This window comes from Bos taurus, chromosome 6, assembly GCF_002263795.3.
Source record: "Bos taurus isolate L1 Dominette 01449 registration number 42190680 breed Hereford chromosome 6, ARS-UCD2.0, whole genome shotgun sequence".
Lineage (NCBI taxonomy): Eukaryota > Metazoa > Chordata > Mammalia > Artiodactyla > Bovidae > Bos > Bos taurus.
Genome location: NC_037333.1, coordinates 97,825,894 through 97,852,114, shown reverse-complemented (window position 1 = coordinate 97,852,114; position 26,221 = coordinate 97,825,894). Strand labels below are relative to the sequence as shown.

The window sequence follows — 26,221 nt, the reverse complement described above, 5'->3', positions numbered from 1 at the left end:
TACTTCTGCAAGAATCCCCTCCATTACTCCCCAAGATCAGAGTTTTGCCTTCCACTGAATCATAAAAGAAAAAAACAATCTCTACCTAACGCCTACTGTCATCTTCTACCCTACTTCTCTGCTCCCTTTTATGAACACTTCCCCGAGGACTTGCCCATGCTCACCATCTCCAGTTCTTCTCTTCCCGTTCTCTTGTAAACAACTTCAGTCGGGCTTTCACTCCCACCATTTCACCAAACCAGCTTCCGTCAAGGCCACCGATGATCTCCACATCACTCACTCTTATGGTCAACCTTCAACTCCTCATCTTACGTGACCATCAACACCACATTGATCACTTGCTCCTTCCTAATACACTTTCCTCGTTTGGCTCCGCAGATACCACACTCCACATTCTCCTGGTTTTCCTCTTACCTCAATGGACAATCCTCACCCGCTACATCTCCCTCCTGCCCTGACCTCTTAATGTCAGAATACCCAGTTCTCAGTCCCCTTCTCTACATATATGCCCTGCCTCAGAGATCTCATCCAGTCTAATGGCTTTAAATTCCAGTTATATATCAATGGTTCCCATAGATGTCAACACATCTCTAGTCCAGACCTCTCTTCTAAACTCCAGACAAACAAATTCAACTCTCTACTAGGTATTTCTACTTGGTTATCACATGTCCAAAACAGAACTCTTGATCTTCCCTCAAAACCTATTCTTTACCATTCAGTAGATGGCCACTCTGTTTTTCCAGTTGTTCAAACCAAAACTCAGGACTTCTCTTGGCTCTTTTTCTTATATCCAAACTGTCAAGAAATCCTTAGCTTTATCTTAAAAACATATTCAAAGTCCAACATTTCTCACAATCTCTATCTCACCTGCAGTGGTGCGTAAGCCTCTCAGCTAATGTCCCTGCTTCTATCACTGCATGCCTACAGTTTATTCTCAACCCAGTAGTTAGAATGACTCTTTAAAATATGTCAGGGACTTCCCTCAAGGTCCAGTGATTAAGAATCCACCCTCCAATGCAGGGGACGTGGGTTTGATCCCTGGTCAGGGAACTAAGAATCCTATATGCTGTGGGGCAACTAAGCCTATGCAACCTAACTACTGAGCCCACGTAGCACAACTAGAGAAGCCCAGATGCCACAACAAAGAGCCTGTGTGCCACAACTAAGACTTGACGCAGCCAGATAAATACATGTTTTTTAAAAAATGAAATATAACTCAGATCATGTCAGTCCTCTGCGCAAAACCCCTCAAAGGCTTTTCAGAGTTTCACTTAGAAAAATGCCAAAGGCCTTACGATGACTGGCAAGGCTCCACGTCCTCGTCCCAGTCCTCTCTGATCTCACCCTCTGTCACTTTCCCCTTTGCTCACTCCACCCACAGTGGTCTCCTTGGTCTTCTTAAAATACTCTGAGCAAGCTCCCATCTTATGGCCTTTGCATAGCCATCCTCTCCAAGAGGATCTACTGATACTCTTCTCTCCAGGAGCGCACAGCCACTCCGTTACCCCCTTCAAGTGTTTAGAAAGGTGCTATCAGGACCACCCTACCACTCTAATCACCCTGACTAGTAACACATCCCGCCCCTCACTTTATCCCCTTTCTCCATAGCCCTTATCACCTTCTAACATGGTACAAAATTCATCTATTTATTCATTAAATTGTTCATTATCTGTTTCCTGTACTAAAATGGAAGAAAAAAGTAAGTGAACAGTTATACATATCCATCCAATATCCACTATTTACTATACTTTTGTCCTGTTTCCAAAGGAATTCCCACCAACACTTGGGCTGCATTTCTCCAATCTTCTTCTTTTTCATATATGGATGCAAGATGCTGTCTTATGGAAGCAACCTGAAATAGGAAGTATACGGGTTAAATTATTTCCATTGATACTAGTAACTAATTAAAATAAATAGAATGAGATCTATCACGACAATGCTCTTATCCAACACACTATGCAGGCAAGCAACTAGTAAAAGTTTACCTAGACTACCCAAATTTCTTCTGTGAACTCTGCAGTCATAAAATAGCAAAACAGTGAACTAACACATTTCTCTAATGTGGATTATAGCAATAATTTAAATATTAAGTCTTGCTTTTGTGTCACTGCACATATAATGCTGGAGTTCTCCTATGTTCTCAGCCTAATTAACAATTTATTGACGTTTAAAAATAATCTAGGGCTTCCCTGGAAATCTGGTGGTAAAGAATCTGCCTGCCAATGCAGGGGACATAGGTTTGATCCCTGGATCAGGAAGAATTCTACTTCCTGATGAGCAACTAAGCCCATGAGCCACAACTACTGAGCCTGTGTGCCGAGAGCCTGCACTCTGCAACAAGAGAAGCCACTGCAATAAGCAGTCCTCACATTGCAACTAGAGAGCAGCCCCTGCTCACCACAACTACAGGAAAGCCTGCCCAGCAATGAAGACCCAGCACAGTCCTAAATAAACACATAAGTAATTTTCAAAAATAAAATAATCTAAAAAGTAATATTTGGTTCATAAAAGCAAATTATAGTATATAAGCAAATGTCAGCTGGACTTAAAGTATCATAATACTTATTTGATCTTATACTGTAAAATGCTATTTGGCACACTATTTTGTAGAAATAAAATTGAATGATTATCTCCTTTAAAAATTTAACGGTATCTCTCAAAATAATTGCTGCTATCTCACGCTTAAAAATCACCACTCTTAATAGCCAATATTTTATAATATTAACTATAAATGGGATATAACCTGTAAAACTTGTGAATCACTATACCATACACCTGAAACTTATAATCAACAATACTTTCTAAAAAAGAAAAAATAAACAGGTTTCTAAAAATAAAACAAAAATCACTGCTCTAGGTATTTACCTGCTCCTCAAATGAAATGACTCTAGGCTGGATCTTCTCCAAGGTGAAATGATAGATTTCTTTGGCTGTGCTATCAGGCAGGTTAGGGAGATGGGTGCAGAAATCAGTCAGCAACTGGCGAGAGATCACGAGGCTGACATTCTCATTTACCACTTGTTAAAAAAAAAAAAAGTAAAGGATAAGAAAAACATGAATAATCTGTATATTTTCACTAAGCAATCAATTTTCACCTAAAATTAATACTAAAATATATTAGTGTACCTTTCAAAGCATTACTTACAGATCTCCATACTCCTATGACCTTATATTACAGAACCAGTTTTTCTTATTCTGAATTATTTGATCACTTAACAACTACACCAAAACATTAAAAATACCTAATCCACCTGGGAAGCACTTTAAATACCACAACTTTTCTAAGAATCAGAAATGGCTGAGAAAAAGTTAACAGTTGAGAATTTTATGTTATTCCTTTCTCTTCTTTATATTTCTACAAAGTGACTGAGAAAAAGTTAACAGTTGAGAATTTTATGTTATTCCTTTCTCTTCTTTATATTTCTACAAAGTGAAGGCGCCTATATTTTTATTTACATTCTTATATCCCACCTAGCTACAGAAAAAAAAAGTTAAAGAAGAAACAGTGAAACAATTTTCATTCAGTTTAAATAAAGTGAGGAGAGATAGTTACTGCCACCTGTACTTTACCAACAAAAACAACAAATAAGAACTTAGGTTAGTACTAGGAAATTTCCTGGTTGTCCAATGGTCAGGAAACCATGATTTCACAGGAGTGGGCATGGGTTTGATCCCTGTCAGTGAACTAAGATCCACATGCTGAACTAAGATCCTGTATGCCGCATGGTGAGGCCAAAAAAGAAAAGAACAAAAAATTTTTAATAAATAGAGGCTTAAAAAATATAAATAAAAAATAAAGTCATTTTCTACTGTAAAAAAAAAAGAACTCAGGTCAGCACCAGACGTATGGATGGGTTTCCCTGGTGGCTCAGAGGTAAAGAATCTGCCTGCCAACGCAGGAGACGCAGGTCGAGCCTTGGGTCGGGAAGATCCCCTGGAGAAGGAAATGGCAACCCTCTCTAGTATTCTTGCCTGGAGAATCCCCTGGACAGAGGAGCTCGGAGGGTTACAGTTCACAGGGTTGCAAAAAGTTGGACAGAACTTAGTGACAAAACAACAAGATGTATAAACATATTTTATGCCATTGCTTGTAAACATTTATGCTGTATTATTATATATGATTAAGGATAAAAACTCTGGAGCCACACTGCTTACAAACCCTCCTGATTATATGCCCTCAGGCAAGAGACATTCCCCTGTGCTTCTCTTTCCTCTTTTGCGAAGTTAGATTCACAGAAGAAGAAAGACCTGTGAAGAAGGTTGCTGTGACACTTAAATGCAATTTACTAAAGCGCTTTAAGCAATACCTGGCACATACCAGTCAACAAATGTCAGTTATTATTATCACTTTAATTACATTTTTAAAAGATGCATTGTGTTTGTAAACCACTCCTTAGATAAATTAAGTTTAAATCAGTAGTTACTAGGGAAATAAATGATGGTTCAAAAACTATTCAGCTGATGCAAATGATTGTAACAGTAGACTGCTTTTTTTTTTTGGTGGTTCACTGGATTCAATGTTTATAAAAAGCACTGCTCTTTTACTACTAAGTGCAATGGTCTTTAAAAAACTATGAGTTTTTCTGAAACCACTGCCAGTTTGTTTCACATCGCAGGCCTGAGTTATTTGAGGCAGTAACTGACAGGCTGTGTAACTAATCAGTTTACAGTGTATTAATTGGAACTGAATGATACCGGATGTGATGGAGAACAGTTTCATGACACATGCCATTAGGCACCTATAACTGTTAGAAGTCTAGGCTCTGCCACCTACTAACGAAATGTCCTTGGGGGAAAAAAAATCACTGAATCCTGAGACTCATTTTATAATATATTATATAGGGCTACTTACACCTATATTGTTAATCACAGGGTTACAAAACAGAGCCTGTGTGACGCACGTGTGTGATGCACACTGTAACTGTAAAGCACTATCAAGTATCATTAATATTGTGAACTCAGAATAAATTCCAGCCTGAATTCTGAGTAATTTTCAAAATAACTGGGTATGCTTGAAGTGAGGGAGTAGGGAAGAATATCTTAAAAGAATGGAAATTTCTAGTTCCCATTCAAAAGAAATGTTCTTAACAACAGCTAATTCTTATCTAGCACTTATCATATGCTAGGTACTGTTGTAAGCACTTTATTATGGATATTAAGTCATTTAATTTTCCAACAATTCTACAGGGTAGTTATCATATCCCCATTTTATAGACAAGGAAAAGGAGGCATAGAGAGGTTATATAATCGACCCAAGATCACACAGCTAATAAAACAGCAGACCAGGATTTGAATCCAGACTATTCTCTGTCATTTGCTATACTGCCTCTCATCAGTATAATTAATTAATTAATTATTATATAATTATTATAATTATTAATATAATTATTATATTATTATATATAATATAATTATATATATATTATTATATATAATATAATTAATATAATAATATTAATAACTATGCAAAACCATAAATGTAAACTTAACAACCTCTTCACAGTTCATTGAAAAACAAATACCAAGTGGCATGTAGTTTAAATTCTAAAATCAATCAAGCTCAATGCATATTTAATTTACTCACAATGTAAATTATATTGACAATCTAAAACAAGGCTTGAGCAAGCTTTTAAGTCTTAACTTGGTAATATAAGGCAAACATGGAATTTTTCTTCCACTTACTTGATTCCACAAAAGCTTTTAAAGCTTCTAGTTGTTCTGCCCCAGATAACTGAATGGCTTTTTCCAGGATCTGACGATACCTAAAATAATACAGAAAAAAAAAAAAAAAGTGTGTTTAGAAGTCACCTATATAGACTATGGGCTTCCCAGGTGGCTCACTAATAAAGAATCTGTCTGCCAATGCAAGAGATGCAGGACACAGGCGTTTGATTCCTGGCTCAGGAAGATCCCCTGGAGGAGGAAATGGCAATCCACTCCAACATTTTTGCCTAAATAATTCCATGGATAGAGGAGCCTGGAGGGCTGCAGTCCATGGGGTTGCAAACTGAGCAACTGAGCACGAGCATATAATCTAATACTAACTTTGATGTTTATTTCTATTTACCCTGGTTGCTTTCACTGTGCTCTAGTTTGTGGCTTTCTTTATAGTATACTGTACACTACAGAATTTTAAGTTTTCAGTCCATCATAAGAAACATTAAATCTATAATTCAAAGTGCCACTTCTGGTTTTCTTTACAGTATACCACGATTTTTAAAGTTTCCATGTCCATCACAAAAAGACTAAATCTAAGTTCCTGGATCTAAGATGCCACTTTTTCTTTAAAGTTTCAGTTCTGAATTTAAAACATCAATTTTCTTTCAAGTGCCTCAAAAGGTAAGCTATATATCCTTCACTAATGTACGCACAAGGACATTATTTGAGGTGACCCAGAACCTTTTCCTTATGAATATAGGATTACCAACAACAGGGTAATGTTGACTAGGCAATGAAGCCAAATACTAGAGATCAAGTGTCTTAGTGTGTACAAAACACACCCCACCAAGCCAAATGTACTGACTGAACGTCCTTCATGCTGTCAGGCAGTGCCCGTTAGTTCTCTACTTGCATTAGCTTCTAACAACTATTCTAATATTCATGATCACAAAAATTCAAAGCAGCATTCTAAAAATGAGGGTGTAACGCTAAAACAAGACTGATAAGAATTATTAAGCGATAGCAAATTGCTTCCTAACCTGTCAGCTCCATCAGGACAAGGATTTTTGGTTTCGTTTACTCCTATGTGGAGGAGGGCATGGCAACCCACTCCAATATTTTTGCCTGGAGAATCCCCATGGACAGAGGAGCCTGGCGGGCTATAGTGCACGGGGTCGCAGAGAGTCAAACATGACTGAGTGACTAAGTATAGTACATATAATGCCTAGAACAGTACTTGGCATATCATAAGCACTCGAAGATACAACAGTATTAGGAACATTTTATTTCTTAAATTGAGTGGTTGATACATAGGTATTATACTATTCTTTATCCCCTTTGTCTCAATCATAATATTTATCAAAAGCATTCATTAATCCATTTAAAAAACCAAATTGCAATTATTCAAAACATTATCCAGAATATAGTCAAGAAACAAAAACATACAAATAAGGCCCAAATTCTTTCAAATTTATGACTTGTATTTGTAAGGCACATCCTCAAGCTACAGTTCAGCACTCACTGATTCTCATCTGATATTCTCACAAGCTTGACTGTATGATTTCTCAAAACTGCAATGAATCAAACTGGCTTTGTAAGAAAGCAGGTATACTAACAGAAAAGACAGCCAACTCCAAAAGAAGAGTCAAACTAGTCTAAGAAAGAAAGGAAATATTATCAAGCTTTAAAATAAAAATTGCTATTTTAAAAATTTCTAAATTTGAGGGATAAAATACAGTCATCTAATAATTTATTCAGACGGAATCTCATTTTCAGGAGTTCCCTGGTGCCCTGCTAGTTAGGTTTCCAGGCTTTCATTGCCATGGTCCGGGTTCAATCCCGGGTCAAGGAACTGAGATCCCACACACAAAAAATCTCATTCTCTCTCTCTGGATATATACATATACACACACTCTTATACACACAGATTTTTTTTCCCTATCTACATTTATACATATACTTTATTGCCCTGGGCATGATTTTAGTTAATGCATTCATTGGTTTATGATTTCTTTTTTAGATTACCTTACTTTTCATATAAATTAAATCAAGACTATGGCTAAACCCTCTTATTCTTAAAGCCCAGTTATCTTGTACTAATATTATATTCAAAGATGACAATGTCTCACTTATAAAAGTTTGCTAATAACTTAAGTTTTAATTTACAATTTCACAACTTATCAATCAACTAATCTATATTGGGAACATCAAAAAAATTTTTTTTAAATCTAAAACAATGGAAAAGATGGAAAAATGACTGATGTGGAGTGGTACATGACAAGTACCAAATATTTTTCCATTAAACAAAAATACTATGGAAAAAAAGAAATTTAGTTAATTAAGGCAACCTTGTGTCTCTGTCCCATCCATTTATCATCGACAAATGTTTATCAAACAAACGCCTATCATATATGTGAATTAAAGTTCAGTATATCAATTTCTGATTTCTTGGCACTTGAAGGGATTTGGAGGTCAATAAAACACATACACGGGAAAATGTACCACAGTCACTTCAGTTCAGTTCAGTTCAGTCACTGAGTCGCATCCGACTCTTTGCGACCCCATGGAATGCAGCACGCCAGGCCTGCCTGTCCATCACCAACTCCCGGAGTCCACCCAAACCCATGTCCATTGAGTCGGTGATGCCATCCAACCATCTCATCATCTGTCGTCCCCTTCTCCTCCTGCCCTCAATCTTTCCCAAAACCTTGCTTCGATCACCACTCCCATCCACAACTGGGTATTGTTTTTGCTTTGGCTCCATTCCTTCATTCTTTCTGGAGTTATTTCTCCACTGATCTCCAGTAGCATATTGGGCACCTACTGACCTGGGGAGTTCATCTTTCAGTGTCCTATCTTTTTGCCTTTTCATACTGTTCGTGGGGTTCTCAAGGCAAGAATACTGAAGTGGTTTGCCATTAACCACATTCTGTCAGACCTCTACACCATGACCCGTCCGTCCGTCTCGGGTGGCTCCACACGGCATGGCTTAGTGTCACTGAGTTAGACACGGCTGTGGTCCGTGTGATCAGATTGGCTAGTTGTCTTTATAAAAAGTTCATTTGAAAAAAAAGAATCACCAAAACTACATAACTAAGAAGTAATATCACCAAAACTTAAAACACAACGGAGTTCTTCCCAGTGGACTAGACACTCTTGAAGAACTGGTAAAGTAGAAAGCAGGTCAGAAGAACTTATCCAGAATAAAGCACTGAAATGGAAAGTACAGAAGACAGAGGAAAGGGCAGAGAGGTCACAGTAAGACGGCCTGACAAGGGTTTCCCTGGGGTGCTAGAAGAGAAAACAGAATGGGATAGAGGCAACATTTACAGAGTGCAAGCTGAAAAACCTCTAAGACAATGAAAGAATCCAATCCTTTGATTCAAGAAACACAAGGAAGCCTAACCAGGATAATGCCATAGAGCATTTACAAAAATTGGCCCCAATTCTTATACTCTCTGTATCTATGCACCTTTGCAATGTGACTTTGTAGGTCTTTGCATCAAGAGGTAGAGTTTATCTCCCCACCCTCTGATCTGGGCTTGTTTTGACCAACAGAAGGCAGCAGAAGTAACATGCCTGTTCCAAGCACAGATTTCAAGAGAATTTGTGTTTATCTTTATCTCCTGGAACCTGATTTTGCCACATGAATTAGTCCAGGCCAACTTACTGGATGGGGCTTCCCTGGTGGCTCAGATGGTAAAGAATCTGCCTGCAATGCAAGAGACCTGGCTTTGATCCTTGGGTTGGGAAGATGCCCTGGAGAAGAGAATGGCTACCCACTTCAGTATGCTTGCCTGGAGAACTCCATGGACAGAGGAGCCTGGCAGGCTGCAGCCCATGGGGTTACATAGAGTTGGACCCAACTGAGCAACTTTCACTTGCACTTACACAACCTTTTGGATAATAAGGTAAGTAGCCTGGTCAGCGCCACTGCCCCAGCCAACACAGAGAAGCAGAGTTGCCTACCTGATCTGATGCATGTGGAGCCCCTGTGGAACCAAGAACATGTGGAGCAGAGAAGAATCAACCAGCTGGGCCCAGCTCAAACTGCCAATAAACCCAACTGTGAGCTAATAATTGACTCTGTTTTAAGCCACAAAGTTCTGGGGTGGTTTATTTCACAGCAAAACTTAATTGACACAGATGAGCAAAATCAAATCCACACACTCATCATAGTGAAGCTGCAGAAAATTAAAGACAAAATCTTACAGCTAAGCGTTAATATAATTTAGAAGAGAAATAATTTTCTAATGAGGTTGATCTGTAAGCATTTTAAATACCTGAACTTTGTGGTAAGTAGGAAAACATGTGAGAAGAAGCTATCCCAGGCAAAAAAAAAAAAAAAAATCAATATCTGAAAAGGCGTCCAGTTTGCTGAAAATATAAAACCAAAAAGTAGGTGTGTTTCGAGTGAAGGGCATTGAGCCAAGCGACAGACTGTATTCTAGGTTTGTCACTAGCTATGTGACCTTGGAGCAAACGATTTCACCTGTTTTCTCATATGTAATGTAAATAATATCTGGGGCTTCCCTGGTGACTCAGATGGTACAGAATCTGCCTGCAATACAGGTGACCTGGGTTCAATTCCTTGGTTGGGAAGACCCTCCAGAGAAAGGGATGGCTACCCACTCTAGTATTCTTGCCTGGAAATTTCAAGGACAGAGGAGCCTGGCGGGCTATAGTCCATGGGCCACAAAAGACTCAGATACGACTGAGCAACTACCACCACCACCACCAATGTAAGTAATATCATTTACTGTTTAAGATTAAAATGTAATTAAAGTTATGCTTGGCATATGGTAAACACTAGATTTTACAGAACGCCCCTCTTCAGATGTGAATCACTGAAATTTGTATGTGGGAATAACAGAGAACCAGAGAATCTACATTAGAAGGGGTCTTTGAGGCTATGTAACCTCCTGTCAATAAAGGACAAAAATGGTATGGACCTAATAGAAGCAGAAGATACTAAGAAGAGATGGCAAGAATACACAGAAGAACTGTACAAAAAAGATCTTCACGACCCAGATAATCACGATGATATGATCACTCATCTAGAGCCAGACATCCTGGAATGTGAAGTCAAGTGGACCTTAGAAAGCATCACTACGAACAAAGCAAGTGGAGGTGATGGAATTCCAGTTGAGCTATTTCAAATCCTGAAAGATGATGCTGTGAAAGTGCTGCACTCAATATGCCAGCAAATTTGGAAAACTCAGCAGTGGCCACAGGACTGGAAAAGGTCAGTTTTCATTCCAATCCCAAAGAAAGGCAATGCCAAAGAATGCTCAAACTACCGCACAATTGCACTCATCTCACATGCTAGTAAAGTAATGCTCAAAATTTTCCGAGCCAGGCTTCAGCAATATGTGAACCATGAACTTTCTGATGTTCAAGCTGGTTTTAGAAAAGGCAGAGGAACCAGAGATCAAATTGCCAACATCTGCTGGATCATGGAAAAAGCAAGAGAGTTCCAGAAAAACATCTATTTCTGCTTTACTGACTATGCCAAAGCCTTTGACTGTGTGGATCACAATAAACTGTGGAAAATTCTGAAAGAGATGGGAATACCAGACCACCTGACCTGCCTCTTAAGAAATCTGTATGCAGGTCAGGAAGCAACAGTTACCAACAGTTAGAACTGGACATGGAACAACATGGAACAACGACTGGTTCCAAATAGGAAAAGGAGTACGTCAAGGCTGTATATTATCATCCTGCTTGTTTAACTTCTATGCAGAGTACATCATGAGAAACGCTGGACTGGAAGAAACACAAGCTGGAATCAAGATTGCCGGGAGAAATATCAATAACCTCAGATATGCAGATGACACCACCCTTATGGCAGAAAGTGAAGAGAAACTCAAAAGCCTCTTGATGAAAGTGAAAGTGGAGAGTGAAAAAGTTGGCTTAAAGCTCAACATTCAGAAAACGAAGATCATGGCATCCGGTCCCATCACTTCATGGGAAACAGATGGGGAAACAGTGGAAACAGTGTCAGACTTTACTTTTTTGGGCTCCAAAATCACTGCAGATGGTGACTGCAGCCATGAAATTAAAAGACGCTTACTCCTTGGAAGGAAAGTTATGTCCAACCTAGATAGCATATTCAAAAGCAGAGACATTACTTTGCCAACAAAGGTCCATCTAGTCAAGGCTATGGTTTTTCCTGTGGTCATGTATGGATGTGAGAGCTGGACTGTGAAGAAGGCTGAGTGCCGAAGAATTGATGCTTTTGAACTGTGGTGTTGGAGAAGACTCTTGAGAGTCCCTTGGACTGCAAGGAGATCCAACCAGTCCATTCTGAAGGAGATTAACCCTGGGATTTCTTTGGAAGGAATGATGCTAAAGCTGAAACTCCAGTACTTTGGCCACCTCATGTGAAGAGTTGACTCACTGGAAAAGACCCTGATGCTCGGAGGGATTGGGGGCAGGAGGAGAAGGGGACGACAGAGGATGAGATGGCTGGATGGCATCACTGACTCGATGGACGTGAGTCTGAGTGAACTCCGGAGTTGGTGATGGACAGGGAGGCCTGGCATGCTGTGATTCATGGGGTTGCGAACAGTCGGACATGACTGAGCGACTGAACTGAACTGAACATGCCTTTGGGGCATGTGTGTGTATAGTGTATGTAAGGTGTGTGTCTGTGTAATCTGAGCTGTGTGTGTGGGGGGGGGCAACTAAAAGAGCCCCCATTCTCTTCTTTCTCCAGGTTAACAGTTTTTTTGTAAAATGAAATGTTTCGATTTCAAAGCCCTGATATCTTCCTCTGGGTACCCTCCATCCCACAGAACAGGGGGTGGGGTGGGCAGGGTCATATCTGTATAACATTGACTCAGCAAAGACCTTAAATCCATGACCTCAAACCTGCCCTCAGAGAAGTAACAATCTAGTCGGAAAAGCAGATAAGTTAAAAGACAAAACAATGACGCACTATCCTAGAGGTAAACACAGGATGCCACTGGGCAGAGGAAGAGCAAATAACCGAGTCCTCGATGTGATGATGGTTGTTCCCAGAAGCTTTATGGAAGAAATAACATCTGAACTGAATTCTGAAGAACCACACAGGTTTTAGCCAAGTGAATAAGCTAGCACAACAAATGCCCTCTCTCAAGGATTTTCTCTTATGAAACTTGTATGAGATAATCAAAACAATGCATATGTACAAAAGCAGCATATATAATTTGCAAAATTGCTTCTCATATGGCCGATTTTTTATATCAATTTTAAACTGCTATTATTTCACAGTTATGGCAAAGTATTTCTAATTGAAGTTTTGACAAGAAAAGCAGTATAGTCTGCCGGGTTAAAAATTAGCTTTTTAGAGTACAGAAACCTGGTTTCAAATATAAACTCTACACCTTTCCAGCTATTTACTGAGTCAAGCAATATTTATTGAATACCTACTCATAGATATTCTGTAAATTGCTGGTAATTCAGCAATATTTCAAAAAAGAATTTATTCCATTATTTCTTAATATGGACTCCTCTGTTGCATGCATGCATGCATGCTAAGTTGCTTCAGTCGTGACCAACTCTGTGTGACCCCATGGACAGCAGCCCACCAGGTTCCTCTGCCCACGGAATTCTCCAGGCAAGAATACTGGAGTGGGTTGCCATTTCCTTCTCCAATTTAATTGCTAAGTCACGTCTAACTCTTTGGAACCCTAGGGACCATAGCCCACCAGGCCCCTCTGTCCATGGGATTTCCCAGGCAAGAATACCAGAGTGGGTTGCCATTTCCTTCTCCACCTTTGTTACTCTGCTCCTAATACAAACCCTAAAACCACTGGTATAAGAGTACTTCTCTCATAGAGCATGTAGCTGGCAGAACTGTTTTCTTGTGAAAATAAATATGACACATTCTTGCCCAGACAGGACCAGATATGTACCTACAGGCAAGGCCAAGACTTTCCTTAAGAAGCACTGTCTATCAGTTATCAAGTACTTTATTCCATTTAATCTTCACAATAATCCGTGTACTAGACTTACAATAATAGCATCCAATTACCTCCCCCTAACCAGGCCCCTCTGCAATGTAACCTGGCCCCTCTTCCCATAGAGGTAGATTGCATTTCCTCTAGCCTTGAATCCAGCCTGGTCTTGGGACTTACTCTGACCAGTGCTTGAGACCTGATATTGTGAGACTTCCAAGGGTAGCCTTAAGAGGCCTTGCCAGCTTCTTCTTTCACCCCCTTGAAACCTTCTTAAGGCCTTGAATGAGAGACAGTGTGCAGAAAGAGAGACCCAGCCAACAGCTACATGTGTATGCAAGTCCATTTTAGCCCTCCCAACCCCAGCTGAGCTGCAGGATGACTGCACTTGCATGAGTAGGCCCAGACAAGACCAGCAAAACGACCTATTTGATCTAAAGCATATTGAGAAATTATACTTCTTTTACACCACTAAGTTTTTGATTTGTTACAGAGCAGTAAATAACTGACGCACCCAATAAGGCAGATACTGTTGTTTATCTGCAATTCAGAGCTGAGGAAGTAAATGCTTAGCTTAAGTTTCAGAATTCTACAAATACGTGAAAACTAGATCTCTTCTGATAATTAACACACTTATCTTTTTTTTAACAAAACAAAAAGGAAAGCAAACACGGAAAAAAATATATGTTTTACTTTCATCCAAATCTATCAAAATTACATGTAAAAAGAATTGAGCAGTGAGACATATTCAATTTATTTCCAACCCAGGGATTAAGTCAATATGTACTTACCAGCTTCTTAATAATAATAATAGTAAGGAGGACAATCCTGTGGCTCTTTCTAAGTGTCAGGTACTGTTCTAGGTGCATATACACACTCTATTTCGTCCTCAGAAAGAATAATTATCTTATAATTATCCCATCTTCCTGAGAGGGAAATTTCCCCACAAAGTAGTTAAGCCCAAGAGCACTGCTAAATTTCCCACTGATATACTGGATTACATTTACCAGCAGACAAAATGCATTACAGCCTACATAAAACAAAGTCAATGTTTCAATGGCCAGGTTAAAACAGGTGTAGCCTGTTAAAATGGATCGACCTGATCTTAGCTGTCAAATGTAAATAGGATCAATTTGAGAAGCACACTTGAAACAGAATTACCAAAAAAAAAAAAAAAAATAGTGCTGTGAAATCTACAAAGAGGAAACAGACATCTATCTATCTCCCTATCTATCTATCTAGATGTAATTAACACTGTTGAATAATTGGCTGCAGGGCAGGCACAAATCACAAATTTAAGTTGGAGTGGACTTAACCCTTCTACATAAATTCCGACAAAATTTCTAATCATCTGTTTAAAATTCTGCAAACATCACTACTCTAGACATCCTGACCCACGTTGTGGTGACATTCCTCCATGCCCTTCTTCAGAGTTGGTGGCGAGGAGAGAGAGTACCCAAAACACAACCCACAGAAGATGGTTCAAGTAGTTCTGGACGTCATGATAGCGGCCATACCTGCTCAGCCCCCGTCAGCCTCAAGAAGCCATCTCCCCGGAAAACTCTAAACCAAGGTTCCAGTCAAAGAGAAAAAAACGGGCGGAGAAAAGGCAAACAGAGGCCAGAATTCGGTGTGAGAGGCCAGCCAGTGATTGGGAAGGGGCACCGGGGAAGGTTTAGAAGGCCATGGGAGCAGTCGTCCCACAGACCGCGCTTCTAGAATCTTTAGAGAACGGAAAGGATGCCATCAAGGGCTGAAAAAGTTGACAGCCACTCCAGATCTATGGTCCTGAGCGCTCCCTGCACAAGGTCCCCTCCAGTTTTCTGCTGCTCCCAACATCTGCCTCCACGACCGACCTCAGGCCCGCCCCCTTGATCTTCAGGCCCGCTCCTAGCTTCACATCCGAAAGCCGCCGTCAATCCAAGGAGAACAAGTCTCTGGCTTGCTTCTCCACCTCCCAGACCCCCGGGAAATACTCACTTGCCCGCCAGATCTTTATGAGAGCCGCTCGAATTCATGAGCTGGGCCAAATCCTGTCGCACGGCTGCCGCCATCTTTCTCCCAGCTCGGCGGAGGCTGCGGGGGCTCTCGCGGCCGAAAGAAACCGAGTGTAGTCCTCCAGAGTGCGGCTAGAGGGAACCCGAGATGCCACAGAGTAGCGCCTGTGTAGGCCAGACCGCCGAGTATGGGCGCCTGCGTTAGGTCCGCCTCCAAGGTTGATTGACGCGAAGCTCCACTCCTCAAATCCTAGGCCCGCCCGGGCTTCTCTTACAGGCTCCGGCTCACGCGCTCCCACTTCGGATTGGCGGGTGAACTCCAAGGGACTGTGTCGCTTGTGCAACCCCAGTAAGTGCCCGATTCGCAAAACTTCGGGGTTTTCGTCAAGTTCCGTATCTCATGTCTGTAGTTTACCATCCCTTGTTCTTTAAGTCTGCACTTAAACTACCCATGGTGAAGAACGAGGTTTTTTTGTTTACAATTCACCACAGACCGGTACTTTTGTAAAGTACAATAAAAAATGTCCCCATTCCCTTCCTACTCTGCGTCTGTATATAGATTGATCATACATCTCAGTTTGTCCAGGACAGTGCCATTTTCCATCTGTCGTCCTGGAGTAATTGTTAATAACATGCCCTTTCACTCTGGAAACTGTTCCATTTGGATGACAAATTATATGATCGCCTTACCTTAATACGTAATTGTATTTATGTATTTATATAGGAGTGCACATTTCTACAGCCTTGCCTACAAAGGGTGTTAAACTTTTGAATTTTTGCCGCTTTATATGTGAAAAAGAACATGTTCCCCATTTGGGGAAGGGGAAAGAAAAGTCCAGAACAAGGAAATCCTTTGAGAAAGTAATGTGGCGATTTGTTGTCGTTATTGTTGTTCTGTTGCTCAGTCGTGTCCAAATCTTTGCGACCCCATGGACTGCAGCAAGCCAGGCTTTCCTGTCCTTCACTACCGGTTCAGATGTCCCTCCATAGTTAAAAACAGTGAGATCTCCATGCCTGGCAACTGTGAGTCTGGATATTTAGTTTCCTTTTGCCTGGCACAAAGGAAAGGATGGTTTTGGAGAGTCAACCAGCAGTCTCCACTACCATTTGTTCCTCTGATCATAATACAATATCTGTGTGTATCCTTCTTACGGTAGGAGACTCAACCCTAAAGAAGAAAGTTCAAGTTCCCACTCAGTGTTTGTAGCAGCTTAAAATCCAGGATGTCTGATAATGTACAACCCTCTCCAAAAGTTTGGATGTAATTGTTCATGGTCCAGACATATATACACTATAGAACAAATTATCTGCCTCAGGCCCAAAACAATAGAGGAGGAAGGACAGAAGGAATAGGATAACTACAGTTCCAGAAAAGTAAGAGTGGGAAGCACAGTAGTTACTTGTCCACAGCAATGGTAGAATCCTGCCCAGGAATTATGAACACCCACTACAGTTGTTATACCTGCATGGTGGTTGGACACCATGGTTAGTACTGCATTTTGAGAGGATAATTGCATTGTTCATTGTATTTGGTGGACCCCAGCTTTGCCTTCTAAATACAAGTTAACTGGATGTTGGAGGGTATTCCCTCTCTAGGGGAACGCTTTAAGACTTGAACGGGCGAGGGCATTTGTAGACCAGGTTTTTCAGTGAGCTTTTTTTAAACATAATGTCATTGAATATTCAGTAAACTCTGCTTCCTTTACAGACAGTTTCAGGTGCCAATAAACATACTCAAAGTTGTTTTTGAAGTTAGGTGTTAATTGCTCAGTCATGTCCAGCTCTTTGTGATCCCGTGGACTATAGCCCACCAGGCTCCTCTGTCCATGGTATTCTCTAGGCAAGAATACTGGAGTGGGTTGCCATTTCCTCCTCCAGGGGTTTCTCCCGACTCAGGGATTGAACCCAGGTCTCTTGCATTGTAGGCAAATTCTTTACTGTCTGAGCCACCAGGGAAGCTCCTAAAGTTTTTTTTTTTTTTTTAAGTGGTCATTAAATCTGCCCTATATCCTGACTTCCATATGCAACCCATTCTTAACATCTTAATGATGGCATCCTTGAAATCATCTGAAAGAAAAAGCTTAAGTGAGAAGAGAACTCTATTAGTTTGATTTTTGCTTCAGTGTATCTTTCCTTTCTCTTTTTATTTATGTGTGTTTGCCAAAAAAATCACATTGGGCTCTGAGAAATCTCTAGGCTAAGTTTTCTCTCCTGTAATATAGGGTTACACAAGCCATCAACTTTTTCAACTTAGTGAAGCTCCAGAATTTCCAGACATTCTGTTCTCTATCTACCCTGACTTCCAACTTTACGTGTAGTACCTTATGCGTGCGTGCTCAGTTACCCCTGACTCTTTGCTGCCCCATGGGCTGTAGTTCTCCAGGCTCCTCTGCCCGTGGAATTTTCCAGGCAAGAAATACTGGAGTTGGGTTTCATTTACTACTCTAGGGGATCTTCCTAATCCAGTGATTGAACTTGAATCTCTTGTGTCTCCTGCACTGGCAGGCAGATTCTTTCCCACTAGCGCCACCTGGGAAACTCTTGTAATACCTTGCTGAAAAATAAAAGCAGCAGACACATACCTAAAGTGGCTCTTTTCAAGATATCTCCACTAGACCTACAAACTAGGGAGGGAGGTTCTCTGCCTTTCTAGTTATTGTAGGCAGCAGTTTTACTAAAACTTTTTGATGTGACAAAGCCTCCCTTTCCAGATTATTACGCATGCTCAACTTCTAAGAGAATACTACATAGTTTTAGGTTTGGTTATAGCAACGAGAAAAACAAACCTGGGTGGTACTGAGAATTTTTCCCTCCCTTATTTCAGTTGCTTAACAAGAAACTAGCTGGGCACCTCTGAGTCATGGAAAGTGCACAAATCCTAGTTCTTTTAACTAGGTCAAATCTTGGGTCCCAGTCCCAACTTAACTGAGTCAAAATTGTCATGTTGACAAAATTCCTCTAGTTAATTGTTGCACATTAAATTTGAGTAGCACTGCTTTAGCAGACGTCACCACTAGTAGAGCTCTTCTCATTAAACCCTTATTTAATAAGGCCATTTCCCTGGTCAGACATCTCCTGTTTTCACATAATCACCTCTTAATAGATGGTCTCTTCCTCCTTACAGTTCCCCTAGATATGCAAAGAAGGCTATCCTAGGGTCCTTTTCCTGGCACATCTTCCACTCTGCGTCTTGTGTGCCCAGCTCAAATATGCCTTGCTGTAGAAGTAATAATAATAATTAAAAAAAAAAAAAGAATAGGGTGAGTGCATATGTTCTGCTATTTTCTGAGCACTGAAAGTGAAGCCGCTCAGTCGTGTCCGACTCTTTGCGACCCCGTGGACTGTAGCCTACCAGGCTTCTCTGTCCATAGGATTCTCCAGGCAAGAATACTGGAATGGGTTACCATTTCCTTCTCCAGGGGATCTTCCCGACCCAGAGATCGAACCCAGGTCTCCCGCATTGGAGGCAGACGCTTTTAACCTCTGAGCCACCAGGAAAGCTCTAAATCCGTTCCATATGTTCTTGGTACTATTATCAATATTGTTCTAGAGTTATCTTGTGTTTCCCAGACTAGTCCCTGAATCAGCCATTTCTCCAAGAAGGCCTTGTTCCTTTTTTTTCTTTAATCTTTAAAAATTTTTATTTTTATTTTTTTTAATACCAAAAACAATTTGTTTTGGGGTATGGCCAGCTAACAATGTTGTGATAGTTTCAGGTGAACAGCCTTTTATGTTTGAAAGTCAGTTTTCTTAGATATAATCAACCTTGGCTCACTTTTCTTTAGACTGTTAAGTGTCATACTCTATTTTCCTGGGGAATAAAGCATTGCTGAAAAATACCTCATGAGAGTCTAATTTTCTTTTCTTGTAAATGACCTACATTTTTTTTAACCTAGATGTCCCCCAATTTATCTTCCTCTCACATTAAGTAATTTTACTAGACTGGGTGTTGTTGGTCATTCTGGGTCATTCTCAGGTACACAGTACGCTCTTCTAATACATAGTTTCAATTTCTTTTCAACATCATTGTCTTTCATTATAATTTCTTATACTTGCTGTATTCCTTTGGTTTCTTTCTTCAGAAACTACTATATCTCTATGTTAAATCTGAAGAGCTACCTATTTTTAATACTAGTCACCTTTCCTCAAAATCTTTTTATTCTTCTTATTTTTAAAAATTTCATCCTTTTCACTCTCTCTGTCTCTTAAGGCACTATTTTTTTATTTTAATGTACTCCTGGTTTCCTCCTAGTCTAGTCTTCATTTCAAAAATTATATTTTTATTTCTAATTCTTTCCCGAGTTCCACCACTCATTCTGGGTGTTTCTAATTTTATGATGTTACCCCATCATGTCCTCTATTGTTTTCTTTTCAATTTCACTCATGAAAAAAGTGTATGAAGGCTTAAAAAATGTATATCATCTTCTTTTCAGTTTGACTACTGATTACCCTCCCCAGCATGAGTATGGGCAAGCTCTGGGAGTTGGTAAAGGACAGGGAAGCCTGGTGTGTTGAAGTCCATGGGGTCGCAAAGAGTTGGACACGACTGAGCGACTGAACTGAAATGTCTTCCCTTTTCTGACATTCACTATCAAACACTTTTTCTTCAGTAATATATGAGAATATGTTTTCATATTTCCTTCCTTTTAGACACTTTAGTACCCCATTGCCTCTTTGTGGTGGTGGTGGTTTAGTTACTCAGTCCTATCTGACTCTTATGACCCCATGGACTGTAGTCTACCAGGCTCCTCTGTCCATGGGTTTCTCCAGGCAAGAATACTGAAGTGGGTTGCCATGGCCTCCTCCAGGGGATCTTCCTGACCCAGAGATCAAACTCAAGTCTCATGCATTGCAGGCAGATTCTTAACTGGCTGAGCCACCGGGGAAGCCCTCATTGCCTCTTTATTACACCTCAAGAAGTGGGACTCTTAAAGTATTTTTATTTCTACCCTCTTCAGTCCTAGTGGAAACCTTCAGAACATACAGTATTTACTTCTGCCCCTTCCACTTCCATTGCATTCCTAGGTTTCACTGAGAAAAGTTGGTGCTTTTGTTCTATTCCACCAAATATTTTGTTTTCCTTTGCACTGTCTCTTCTATTCAGGGAATCCTTAATCTACCACTTGTGTTATAATGCCCAGTTACATTGTCATTATTCACTTGTACTACTATATAAATTCAAAGTGAATTACTCACCAAATTTCCTTTCTCTTCATCTTCCTTGTCTTGTTATGAGGTCTCTGTTCTGATTGTTTTGTTGTTTGGTAGTGTTTACTCTGAAGTGGTCCCTCAGATATTGTGCCTGGGTAACAAAACTTGTGAATCTGTGCATATTCATAAATACCTATCGTCCTGACATTTAAATGGAACTTGGGCTGAGTTGCTGTTCTTTTCCCTCAGTGATCTGTAGATGGTATTCCACACAGCCTTCTAGCTTGCAGGATTTCAGGTAAGATCAGTGCAGTGGCGCTACTGGAAAAGAACCTGCCTGCCAATGCAGGAGATGTAAGAGATGTGGATTCAATCCCTGGGTCAGGAAGATCCCCTGGAAGAGGGCACAGCAATGCACTCCAGTGTTCTTGCCTGTAGAATCTCATGGACAGAGGAGCCTGGTGGGCTACAGTCCATAGGGTTGCAAAGAGTCGGACACGACTGAGCATGCATGCATGCACCAATGCAGTGATTTCGCTCTCTCTCTTTCCTGCTCCCTCTCTTTTTCTTTCTCCTTCCTTTACCCCCTCCCTCCTCCATTCTCTATCTCCCCTTTTTTTCTCTTTCTTTATTCTCTTTGAGAGACTAAATAGGCAAACAGGCAGTGGCAAGACCATATATTAAAATAAAACTCTTGACCCATAGTCTACAGCATCTGGACCAAGAAATCAATTCACCATCTGCATCAACCATTACAGGATCCAAACAGCAGCTCCTGTAACCTTCAGTCCCAAATAGTCACCACTTGATCAATAACTACCAGATTCCTGAATTTTTGCTCCCAGTTGTAACTTCAGTTCAATTCAGTCGCTCAGTCGTGCCCGACTCTTTGCGACCCCAGGGACTGCAGCACACCACGCCTCTCTGTTCATCACTAACTCCCAGAGCTTGCTCAAGCTCACGTCCATGGAGTCGGTGATGCCATCCAACCAACTCATCCTCTGTCATCCCTGTCTCCTGCCGCCTTCAGTCTTCCCTAGGATCAAGGTCTTTTCCAATGAGTCAGTTCTTCGCAAAAGGTGGCCAAGGTATTGGAACCTCAGCTATAACTTAAGACCAACCAAGGAAAGCTAAATATGCTCCCCCCTAATGATTCACATGATACCTCCCTTCAAGTTAGGCTGCTGGCAGCCTCCTCATGTCCACAGCTTCATGTCAGGGCACACCTGAATTCCCTTTTTTCCACTGTAAAGATGCCTGCCTTTGACTCAGACACAAGTGATGGTGACCACCTCCCTTGATATAGAAAGCTCTAAATAAATAGCTTTTGCTTATTGTCATTTGGTTGCTCCCTGTTTCCACACTTTCTTCCTGCGTTTTCTTCCCAGTACCTTGTCTCCCTCTCCTCCACCCCTTATCCTCCTCATTGTTCTTCTTTCTTTTTTCATCTTTTTGTAGGAAGCTTGTTCTTTCCACTTGGAAGCTTTTAAAATCTTTTCTTAACAGGAATTTCCCTCAAATGTGCTTGGGTGTGTCTTTTCCCACTGATCTTAGTTGAAACTCAGTGATTCTTTTATCTGTAGATGCAAATCTGTCTTTAGGTGAGGGAAATTTTCTAGTATCATCTGTTTAATATTACTTCTCTCTTTTTTTTTTATCATTTCCTTTCTTTCCTTCTGAAACTGTAACTAGTCATATATGACAGATCGCTTGGGTATCTCTTCAAAGTGATTTGCCTTTTTCATTGTAATTTCTCTCCTTATATTTTTGCTTTGTTTTGAGTTTTCTCTTCCACTTTTTTGGCTGCTTAGCAAGATTCAGTTTTCCTTCAATATATCTTTGATGTTATATCTTAAAAATCATGATTTTTATGTGGATAAAATTTTGTGTAAAAATGTTATAGCTGCTTTATTTGTAATAGTGCCAAGGACAGAAATGGTAAGGACCTAACAGAAGCAGAGGATATTAAGAAGAGGTGGCAAGAATACACAGAAGAACTATACAAAAAAGATCTTCATGACCCAGATAACCACAATGGTGTGATCACTCACCTAGAGCCAGACATCCTGGAATGTGAAGTCAAGTGGGCCTTAGAAAGCATCACTACGAACAAAGCTAGTGGAGGTGATGGAATTCCAGCTGAGTTATTTCAGATCCTAAAAGATGATGCACTGAAAGTGTTGCAGATCAATATGCCAGCAAATTTGGAAAACTCAGCAGTGGCCACAGGACTGGAAAAGGTCAGTTTTCATTCCAATCCCAAAGAAAGGGAACACCAAAGAATGTTCAAACTACCACACAATTGCACTCATCACACACGCTAGCAAAGTAATGCTGAAAATTCTCCAAGCTAGGCTTCAACAGTTTGTGAACCAAGAAATTCCAGATGTTCAAGCTTGATTTAGAAAAGGCAGGGGAACCAGAGATTAAATGGCCAACATCCATTGGATCATAGAAAAAGCAAGAGAATTCCAGAAAAACATCTACTTCTGCTTCATTGACTACTCTAAGGCTTTGACTGTGTGGATCACAACAAACTGTGGCAAATTCTTCAAGAGATGGGAATTTCCTACCTGCCTTACCTACCTCCTCTGAAACCTGTATGCAGGTCAAGAAGCAACGATTAGAACTGGACATGGAACAACGGACTGGTTCCAAATTGGGAAAGGAGTACATCAAGGCTGTATATTGTCACCCTGCTTACTTAACTTATATGCAGAGTACATCATGCGAAATGCCAGGCTGGATGAAGCACAAGCTGGAATCAAGATTGCTGGAAGAAATATCAATAACCTCAGATATGCAGATGACACCACCCTTATGGCAGAAAGTGAAGATGAACTCGAGTCTTTTGATAAAAGTGAAAGAGGAGAGTGAAAAGGTTGGCTTAAAGCTCAACATTCATAAAACTAAGATCATGGCATATGGTCCCATCACTTCATGGCAAATAGATGGGGAAACAGTGGAAACAGTGGCAGACTTTATTTTTTTGGGCTCCAAAATCACTGCAGGTGGTGATTACAGCCATGAAATTAAAAGATGCTCACTCCTTGGAAGGAAAGTTATGCCCAACCTAAACAGCATATTAAAAAGCAGAGACATTACTTTGCCAACAAAGGTCTGTCTAGTAAAAGCTATGGTTTTCCCAGTAGTCATGTATGGATGTGAGAGTTGGACTATAAAGAAAGCTGAGCATCAAAGAATTGATGCTTTTGAACTGTGGTGTTGGAGAAGCTGCTTGAGAGTCCCCTGGACTGTAAGGAGATCAAAACAGTCAATCCTGAATATTCATTGGAGGGACTGATGCTGAAGCTGAAGCTGCAATACTTTAGCCACCTGATGCAAATAGCTGACTCATTAGAAAAGACCCTGATGCTGGGAAAGATTGAAGGCAGGAGAAGGGGATGACAGAGGATGAGATGGTTGGATGGCATCACTGACTCAATGGATGTGAGTTGGAGCAAACTCTGGGAGTTGGTGATGGACAGGGAAGCCTGGCGTGCTGCAGTCCATGGGGTCAAAAAGTTGACACGACTGAGGGGCTGAACAATGACAACAAGGTGAAAACAAAAAACACACCATCAAGAAAGTGGGTAAACAAAGTGTGGTGTATTCATTCAGTACAATACTACTCAGCATTGAAAAGGAAAAGCTACAGATATAGGCAACAACATAAATGAATCTCAGAAACAATATGCTGAGTGAAAGAAGCCAGACATTAAAAAAATGCATGAAATATGGTTTCATCTATATGAAGTTCTGAATTAGGAAAAACTAATCTATGATAAGAGAGAATCAGAAAGTGCTTAAAAAGAAGAAAGTGTAGAAGGGTAGGAATTTACTGGGAGATAACAAGAGGTGTAAGTGATGGAAATGTTCCGTATGTTGATAGGTGTGTGGGTTACATGAAGTGTACGGATTTATCAAGTTTTATCAGACTGTACACTTAAGATCTGTGCATTTCACTAAGTGTCACACCTTAATTATAAAAGGGAACAAAGTCACGCTTTTTGTTCCATAATCTTGTGTGTATGTATTGAATTTAGCCTTCTTGGGTGCTTTTATGTGTTTTTATGTTTATGGTTTAAGTTGTCTTCTGCCTTCTCTCGTGGTTTCAAAGGCTATGCTCTTAGAGCCTTTGAGGAAGAGATGTTCCAACACAACTGGGTGGCTTCCCCAAAGGTCCTCTGATATCAAGATAACCAACAGATCCTCTAAACAGTAGTGCCAGGGTAGGTCTTATCGTTCCACCAGGAGGTCCATAGATGTTCACAGGCTACACTCTCTTTACTATCCAGTTGTTCCAATCTTCCTTGCTTTCTGTCTCTATACTCACTGTAACCTGAGGCTTTATTTGTGTCACCTAATGCCCGCCATGTCTGTCTGCTGGTTCCCCTGTGTTAATGTTTCAAGCGGAGTCATATGGTTGAAAGTGGGTGAAAGAGATGTGCTAGCCTGATTGTTTTTTGTAAGCCACCCAGTACCCAGAACTGTGTGCTTTGTATTACGTAATCACTCAAAAAATACTTGTTGAGTAAAGTTGCCACCTGTTGGATGGCAGTACAGTTGGATACAGACTTCCCTGGTGGCCCAGTGCTTAAGACTTTGTCTTCCAATGCAAAGGGTGTGGGTTCAATCCCTGGTCGGGGAGGTAAGATCCCACATGTTTGGTAGCCAAAAAACCAAAACATAAAACATAAGCAATATTGTAACAAATTCAATAAAGACTTTAAAAGTGGTCCACATCAAAATATCTTTTCAAAAAGAACATAGTTGGATAAATAGGAGACTCAGAGCATCCCAGCATCATAGAATGTGCTAGTGTTTCCATCGAAATCTCCCTTCTCTGGGGGCATTAAAATCAAGGAGTAGACAAATCCAAAGCTGAGTAGGAACTCATGTTGGGAAGGTGAAGATGATGATCCGAATCTGCCACCAACCGTGGCAGCAACCGGAAGCAGATATTCAACATGTGTTGTAAAGCAAGAGGTCTGTGGGCTACTAAGACAAATAGGAAGGGATGGGTTGAGAGAATAAGCAGAAGGATTGTCCTCGGAAAAGCTGTGTAAGCTTTGCAGTCCAACAATAGAGACTTTTAGACCCCCTTAATAAAATAACACCTGGAGGACTTCCAGCTTCTGTTTAGCTGGAGAGAGCTGGAAAAAGCATTGCTCCCTCCATACAACAGTAATCTAGGTAACCTAAAGAATCATAGATTTTATTAAGCCACTCTAAAAGCTGAGGACATAGAGCAACTCATGACCTGAAATCTCTGGAAAGACAGGTGCTTCTAAATGCAGAGGGGATGCAGGCACCGTGTCACCTGTGGGAGAGTATGGGCAAGAAGATGGGGCAGCCATACAAAGAGGGAGGTAGAATTCTGCTGAATTTTTAAATACATTGCTAATGACTAATGCAGACTGGGGCTTCCCAGGTGGCGTTAGCGGTAGAGAACCTGCCTGCCAATGCAGGAAA

The 26,221-nt window shown here is 40.6% G+C and overlaps 1 protein-coding gene across 2 annotated transcripts in view; it reads right to left on the bottom strand.

Annotated features, from left to right (window-relative positions):
* COPS4 (COP9 signalosome subunit 4) overlaps positions 1-15,676 on the bottom strand; it is a 39,024-nt gene extending 23,348 nt beyond the window's left edge. Inside the window, exons 1-4 of one of the 2 annotated variants that reach the window (XM_005208175.5) lie at positions 15,579-15,676; positions 5,683-5,762; positions 2,866-3,017; positions 1,749-1,852 (exon numbers count right to left, since the gene is read on the bottom strand). In XM_005208175.5, coding sequence (XP_005208232.1) covers positions 1,749-1,852; positions 2,866-3,017; positions 5,683-5,762; positions 15,579-15,652 — 410 coding nt within the window. In that variant the 5' untranslated portion in view covers positions 15,653-15,676. 2 annotated transcript variants of the gene reach the window in all.
* Between the last annotated feature and the right edge of the window lie 10,545 nt (positions 15,677-26,221).